This window comes from Symphodus melops (assembly GCF_947650265.1).
Source record: "Symphodus melops genome assembly, chromosome: 3".
Classification (NCBI taxonomy): domain Eukaryota; kingdom Metazoa; phylum Chordata; class Actinopteri; order Labriformes; family Labridae; genus Symphodus; species Symphodus melops.
The window spans coordinates 20240256-20248468 of NC_136693.1; the positions used below are offsets into that span (position 1 = coordinate 20240256).

At 38.7% G+C, this 8213-nt stretch overlaps 1 protein-coding gene across 4 annotated transcripts; it reads left to right on the forward strand.

The window, feature by feature from the left end:
- Positions 1-1157: 1157 nt before the first annotated feature.
- Positions 1158-8103, forward strand: LOC306821587 (PWWP domain-containing DNA repair factor 3B). Of its 4 annotated transcripts, none has more exons than XM_079340102.1 (14): positions 1158-1491; positions 2076-2182; positions 2277-2600; positions 2697-2961; positions 3211-3354; positions 3441-3511; positions 4247-4323; positions 4554-4614; positions 4708-4783; positions 4944-4994; positions 5102-5343; positions 6697-6927; positions 7049-7137; positions 7236-8103. In XM_079340102.1, the coding sequence occupies exons 2-14, from the start codon at positions 2177-2179 to the stop codon at positions 7333-7335; spliced, it is 1737 nt and encodes a 578-aa protein (XP_079196228.1). In that variant the 5' UTR covers positions 1158-1491; positions 2076-2176; the 3' UTR covers positions 7336-8103. The 4 variants fall into 4 exon arrangements, with proteins under 4 accessions (XP_079196228.1, XP_079196226.1, XP_079196229.1 ...); XM_079340100.1 differs by having other exon boundaries at positions 1311-1491; positions 3208-3354; XM_079340103.1 differs by having other exon boundaries at positions 1321-1491; positions 2076-2183; positions 2293-2600; positions 3208-3354.
- The last annotated feature ends 110 nt before the right edge of the window (positions 8104-8213 follow it).

Here is an 8213-nt window from a genome sequence, read left to right on the forward strand (position 1 = left end):
GATTCATACCCTCAAGGTCATCGATGCATTTGTGCAGGATCACTCTCTAGAAGTCAAGGTCTGCAGTGAAAAAGGACTTTAGGTTTTGTGTAAAATAACTTGAGTTGTGGATAAAAAAAATTTATGTCTCAAATTTTAGAAAAAAATAACCACATTTTGCAGAAACAATTTTGTGAAAGATCAATGACATTCGAGACTTGAACAAGCCAAACACACATAGTAGTGACATGGTCCATGCTTTGCCTCTGCAGAGGTATCAGAATGTGCTCCTTTTTGTTGATCTGGGTATGAGAGAGTGAAAGCATTTGGACCACCCTAAGGTCAAAGACATCCATTATTAAACTTTCAAAATTAGAGTAAGAGTGAATTGTACTAAAGGAAATCAGGGTGTGCTAAAGACGCCCGGTGCTCCTTATTAAATGGGGACTCTGTTATGGAAAAAACCGCTGGACACTGCAGACCAACTAATCTTCCTATTCTTTCATAGACTACCTTATGATTCAATGTTATTTACAAGAGAACACTGAAGTTACTAGAAGGAATTGGTATTAACCAAGGCAGAATATGTTTGGTCTGCCTCACTCTAGTATAAGTAGCTCCAAAAGGTGGCAGTATAACATAACTGCAGTTCTCCAAGTGTCCACATGAGGTAGGTCCAAGCCAAAACAGTCTCAATGAGGCCCCATATGAAAAAAAGGCACACTTTGAGGCAGAATTAAATGTTTTAGTGCCTGGAAACTGGAACAAATAGAAACACAACTGTTTTATGTCTCCATAGTTAATTTCTTGTTTGCTTTGTCTCTGAGCAACCTAAAGGTTTTTGAAATGTAGCAAAAACGCCCTCTGCACCCCCTTTGTTCTGAGCATGGGATCTGAACTTCAGGGCACATGTACAGAATGACCAAATAAGGACTGAAAGTGGCATCACATACAAAACAGCATTGAGCTGCTCAACAAGCAGTGATTATTGAACTTGGCACTCTGCACTTCATTGAATTGCTACTTGAAATCCCAACATGTAATCATGCAATGCTTTAATGATTTTTTCGATATTTTCATGCTGTCCTTGCAAGGCAAATTTCGCTAGGGGCAATAAAGGTTTCCTTCATTCAATCATATTTTAACTTTTAAGACAAAAAAAAGAGCAGTTTCATCAATGACTCCGTTTGGCAGAAGTTGGGTAGCCTACTAACATTGTATTAAACAATTATCCCAATAGCATGTACTACTGGAATGGTGTTGAAATCTTATTTGAAGAATCCAAATGAAAAGAAGTTTATTGTTAATCGTTGTTAATGTAAATAGGTCCACACTCCAACAGTAGGTGGCGATAGTGGTTCGCCACCGGTGAAGAACCACCATTTAGACTAAGGAGAAACAGAAAGGGAAGAAGAAAACCTGTTAGTTTTTGGAATGGATATTTAGAAGCGTAACTAATACTTAGTTTGAGCCTGCCAAGCAATCTGTGTATAGTCTGCGTCTCTGCACCAAGTAAGAACTGAGCTGCGTGTGCATTTCATCTTTTATATGTCTTTATGTAACCTAGTGACATTTGGCACTGCTGAATAAGCAACAAACAAATGCGTTCGCTGTCACTGTTCTGGTGGGTTGTAAATGCTTGTGTTTACTATCTTTAGCATATTAACAACAAATGTCCTGATCCAACTTGTTTACAATCATTTTGCTAGCGGTATTATGCTAACGCATTCAAGCTAGCTGAGCATCTTTTCTGTTCACGATGAACCCTGCTTTTATAGAGGTTTCATTTGCACATACGTGATTTTATTTATTTTTGCTAAAGTATTAAATGGTTGTCTAAGTCCCTTCAGGGAACATTACAGCTGAATGCGTTTCGTTACCTAGGACACACAAAAAATCATTCCTGAGCTAATGGACTTCGTTATCTTTTAACCTGTTTTCTTGGCGACGTGTTTTTCTGTAAGTTAGTTAATATTGTTGGCTGTTATGACCCCTTTATAAAATGCTCGTATTCAACGAGTTTCACACCAAAGTCCTTTGTATTAAGAGTCGTTTTAGTAATATTTGATGACCTTTCCATCTTTGTCTTCCGACAGACATCGGCCTGGAGAAGGAAACCAGCCCTAAATGTGACATCTGATCACTTCTACCGGACTATACAACCACAAAAAAGAGGACCACGCCAAGTCATGCAACTATGAAAGGTGGCCAGACTTCTAAAGTTGTAATCTCATGTGGTGAATATCCTGCTTTTGAGAGACTGATTAATTATTTCATGTGTAATGTGTAATGTGACCGTAAACTATCTTTCAGGTCGACTACTGAAAACAAGAAAAGGGAAAAAACCTAAAAGGACACCAACAAAGAAAGTTGCCTCATCCCATGCTTCTCCTCAAGCGACAGACAAGTCAAACTCTGTTCCTGTCAATACTTTGGTTGAGAGCACCTTACCACAGACACCAAAAAGACAAAGAGGAAAAAGGGGACAGATTCCAGCAGAGCCCTTGACCTCCACACCAGTCCACAGCTCCTCCACTGACATACTACCTGACATCTCAGAGTCCTCATCAGAAGCCAAACAAGTGGAGCTGGAAAACCCACAACTCTGCACTCACTTTGAGGTGTTTTACCCCTCTTTTTATCACTAGATACTGTATTTACCTTTTGAGTTAAAATCTGTGATCATCTTAAACGATATCTTTGAATCTGTTCCCCAGCAAACATCAGAGATAAATTCACTGCGCTGCAGATCAAAATATGAGAGCCGACTTAGGGGGTATAATGCCTCCCAGCCTATGCAAACCAGAAAAAGGGTGAGATTGAAGCAGAGTGGCAGTGACTCCATTGGTTCACCGGCCAAGCGCAGGCCTGGGAGGACGCGGAAGTGCAAAGCAACGAATTTGCAGAAGGGTTGTGCCACTAAACCAACTGTTCACTCAAGACCAAGATTTGAGCTGGAGAGGTTTAATGCAGCAGAGAAAGGTAATTATGTCACATAACATACATGCTTTTACAGAACTATTAGCTGTGTAATTCAGAAGAACATCAACATTGCATCCTCCACATTATTGCAGAGTCCATTGTTGTATGCTGTGTGTATCTGTATTTGCTAGACTCACTTTTAATGATATAGATCAGCTCATAATGTAATTATCCTAGTGATTGCAATTCTTTAATCTAATTCTGTGTACTTGCTGCCCAACGCATCCTTCCTTACTCACACCCCAGAAGAGGACGAGTCTTTGCTGTCTTCAGATCTATCAATAGAGCTGAGTCACCATGAGCATCAGATGCTGCCTTTGTCATTTCAAGAAGATCAAGAAAGTGAAGAGGAGGAGGAGGAGCTACCGAGTTTCTTAATGCAGGGGGACAAAAGTGAGAGAGATGAACTCGTTGACATATGAACAGTATTGTGCATACACACTGTGTACTAAGGGACTGTATGTTCTTTTATCTTTCAGAGCCTCCATCTATAACAGAAGGAGTGTTTGTGTGGCATAAATTCCGAAATTATCCATTCTGGCCTGCGTTGGTGAGTTTAAACACCTGTGTGGATGAGCAGTTTCACATAATTTGTTTATGTTAAAGTCTTTGGATTCAATATTTAGCTTTTAAGAAATATATATATGTATATATATATATGTGGACCATTTGAGGCCTTTTTGATAGATCAGCTGAAAAAGACAGGATATATTGGGAGGAGAAAGTGGGGGGAGGACATGCCGAAAATGACGAGGGTCCGAATCAAACCGGGACAGCTGAAAGGACAGTAGCCTCTGCACATGTACATATATAATAGTTTCTTCATGTGCACAGAAAAAATAGCTGTGCTCTAGGTTTCAGCTGATGGGGATCTGAACAGACAGCACAGGTCATATGTTCCAGCCACTGAGCTGAACTGCCGTACCAAGAGTAAAAAATGTTTACAAGAATAATGATCATAATAAAGGAAATAAGCGACTTATCATATTTCAGAAACTTGATTGAGAGACTATTGGGCATTTTATTTATTCAAACTCTATTTCATCCTAAAATGTAATTGTAATGATTATTTCAATTATATCCTGAAACTTGCCGAATGAAAACTATATCAACTTTTAGAATGAACATTTTGGAAGATGTAGACAGGTTTGATTCAGTCATTTAATTTTGAAATCATTATGGGCTGTTAACATTCATGACACAGGACATGAAGGTCCTTCGTCAACACAACTAAACCTGGCAAATTGCAAATTGTCTGTAATTCATACATTTTTCTTCTCTGCAGGTAAAAAGCGTGAACCGTAAGCAGCAAAAAGCCAGCATTATTTTCATTGAAGTCCCATTGATTCAGAAAAATAAGGGGTATTTTCTCTCTCTGTTTTACCTTTTCTTCACTAGAATTTCTGTTATGATGTTTAGGATTAAGAGTTTAGAGAAGCTCTTATTTGGGTTTTACAAATTGAATTAAAATACTTTCCAATCTCACTAAATGTGGAAGTAAAAGCTCTGTTTTACAGCTACAACCATTTAAAAGTGAACTGCGAGTGCACTTTCATGGTGGGTAACGTAGTTGAATGTTTGCGCTCCTACAGGTTTACGGTGTCTCTGAAAACCCTGAAGCCTTTTGATTGTAATGAAGCCGATGAGCTGGTGGTAAGACCTGCACTCAAATTAAACACTCAACATTCTAAAATGCCGCTATGATGAAAGCCAACTGTGTCTTCCATGCTGGTCACATTATTATAGTGTAAAGCCAAAGAAAAGTATGCTGCTGTGATTGAGTGGTCCCTGAAGCTCATAACGGACTACAGAATACGGATTGGTTGGTATTCCTCATTTGCTGCTTACTTACCTGCATCATATAAATACAATCTGGTCCAAATACATTTTAAAAATGTAATGTGCTTTACAAATACTATGTATTATTATTATTAAGTACAACTGAATTTTTGATGAATGTTGATCACGTTTTGTCTTTGTAGCATGTGGCTCATTTTCAGGCTCCTTCATTGAGTTCTTTGCCCACGATATGAGTAAGTTCAACACATTGTTAGGCTACTGCAGAATGGAAACTTGAGTTCACCAGCAGCCCTGTCTTCTCCTGACGCTGATCTTTACCTTCTATCTTCAACGACCTCAGGCTATCCTGTGAGGAGGAAGTACCCGTACGCTGCCTCTGAGAGATTAACCATCGCCAGTGATCCAATGTTCGAGGCGCAATGTGATGATGATAAGGAGGACAGCTTTTGTGAACAGCATGAGAAGGTCATCGGGAGTTCAAAAAGGCTGCTGCCAGACCGGAGTCTTGCCGCTCACAACCGTGCTAATGAGAAGCTTGTGCATTTCATCGTGAAGCAGCGCATGGTGGAAGGACGGCTTCTGGTATGATACACATCCATTCAAACAACTCGATTAATCCCCCTTGGGGCAATTGGTTTGTAGTAGCTTGTACATAAAGATATAAATAAACAGAAATGTAACAAGAAGTTATACGTAATAGATCAAATGTAAACTAGATGAATAATGCTAGATACTAGATGAATGAAAAGGATCAGTGGTTTGCTGATGAATTAGAGATGGTCTGAATATTGTAATGTTGTTAAAGGTCTTGGGAAAGCAAACACTCCTTAATTCACACCAGTTTTTGACTTGGAAGTTTTCTCCCCATTATGTAGAAGTGAATTCCAGTTTTAGTACCATGTGTGATAACCCCCCCGGCAGTTCGACGTGTCTCATTAATGATCAACACACTTCAAAAACACTTCATTGAATTTTCCAGCGTTGAATCACTGAGAATGGTGTTCGACTTTTTGGGTTTTTGAAATCAAAATATACAATATACAGATCATCAAAAGACAATAACAAGAAATCATCTGGATTTGTAAAAAATCAAATAGGTCTGTAGCTGACACAGCCGACTAATTAGTACATTTAAAAAAAAGAAGCCACTTAATTTTAGATGTCTGCATGTCTTTTATAGTATTTAGGGTTATCTTTGGAGCAGGGCTGTCCATTAGGGGGGAAAGCTTTTCTGCTGCTGGAAGACCCAAAAAAACAGATGCACCCTAAATATGACCCATACATGATTATTTTGAACCCAAATTCGCACAGTTTCTTGTTGGGGGGAAAAAAAAGGAAGTACATACTTAATGAATAACACTAAAGCAATATATACTCTGTACCCGCCCTCCCCAAAAAAATAAATTGCATATATGAACATACAGTCCAATTGTCTAAATGAACAGGACCTCAACATAACTACATTTAGAAGTAATACCGTACCTAACCGGACATGTACACAAAAACGGTTGCTGCAAAAAATCCTGACACTCTGATAACTAGAGTACTGGCAGGTGTAGTTCAGTGTTTGTGCACCTTTGCCTTTGTAGCCCATGGATCAGAGTATGTTTGACATACTGTATATGTGTTTATGTAGAAGAGGACATGTATTCATATGAATAAAACTGGTTGGGGTCATGTATCTAAATGAGGTCTATACATGAGGTGTGTGTGTGTGTGTGCACTGACCCTTGCTGGCTCGGCGGGGTTTTCTACTGTTGATTAGCAAAAGAGTAACATATCCTCTATGCAGATGTAAGGAAAGTCAGCAAAGAGATTAAAGAAACTCAGTGTTGATGATATTTCAGTTGTCAGTGAATGTAGTCTGAAAAACACATGCAACAAGCCAGTTCATGGATGAACAAGTCCACCCTCTTTGTATCCTTCTCCTATCAGGCTGTTATCCGTGGGCAGCAGCAGTCCAGATGGCTTCGCTCCTTTTTAAGTGCCAGTCGTAGACGAGTTGTGAACGTATACCTGGAAGATGAAAAGCAGCTAGACCAAGTCTTCATGTACCTGAATGAGCTCTATACAACTGCTGTGACCACTCACCCTTGTCTGGCTGAGGTGAAATCCATGGAAATTCATGGTGAAATCCCCTTTGTCCTGGATGTGCTTCTTCCTGAGGTGAGTTCCAACTTCCATCAGGGCTTTAATGTGTTGCTTTATTCCATTAAAGCATAAAGTTGGTTTCCTACTATGCAGTTCATGGGTAATGTGGTACAGCTGAGATTATTGTCCTGTGCAGGCCATCATCTATGCCATAGCTGGGGTGGACAAAGTCTCAGTGAAAAAGGCAGAGGAAAAGTACCTAAGAGGACGCTGTGTAAGCAACAGGTAAGTGATTGGATACCATTAAGGAACCAGATTTAACATTAAATACTAAATATGAGCAGTAACTTTTATTTCCAATGTTTTGTTTTTTTTTGTTTCAGAGAAAGACAAGAGTTTGACCAGATGATTGATCGGCAGATGCAGAAGAAATCCCAAAATCAGAATAGTCCTCTTTCATTACTCTCTGACGTCACTGGTTAGACGAGTTTAAAAGCAGAATATTGGCAAATACAGGGAAACATTTTTTTATTTAAGTATTTGTTTTGTTTTTAATAAACAATCATTTTGGGAAAGAGTGATATGGCTTGTCTGGCACAGCCTTTTCAGCAGATACCAAAGAATGTGCTACCATAGCGTCAAACTGCTGGAAAGCATCCTGTTTCTTCAACGGCTTAAGGCAGCACTGTCACAAATTATTAGAGCTATAGCTCCTATGATTAATCTCTTCACTTCATTCTCCACAGGCTACCTCTCTTATATTTGTTGTCTTTTGCATTATGATGACATAATTAAGCACTGAGTCTTCGGGAGAAGTCTGTATATTGCCTCTTTAGTTGCAAAACTTTAAAATGTTTATGAGAGTTGTATATCTCATAAAATCAAACATGATATAATGCCCCTTTTGCAAGCATTATTAACATTATATGATGCTGTTCTCTTCACTACAAAGGTGTTTTTTTTAAGCTGATGTGTGTTAGGTTCTGTCATTGTATTGTGTCCACCTTGATCGCCAATAAGGCGCTAAATTGTTGCTTTCTTCTTGTTTTCACATTATGTAGACAGTGTCTTGAGTAAGTTTACTTGAGCCTTTTTTCCCCTTTAAATGTGTACCATAGTACCCTAATATTTGATTTATCATGACAACTGGACTTCCATTGATGTCACAACAGATTTGAAAAAATCTATTACACAAGTGAAGAACAAGGCATAAGCATAAATAAAAATCAATAATGTATTTTCATACTTTAATGCATGTCTCTTTTTCAACAGTTTATTTGTGCCTTTGGGTTTCTTTAATTAAGTTCTCTAAAAAGCTGACTAGAGTTGCTGAATTAACCAAAATGGAAGAAGTGGATATT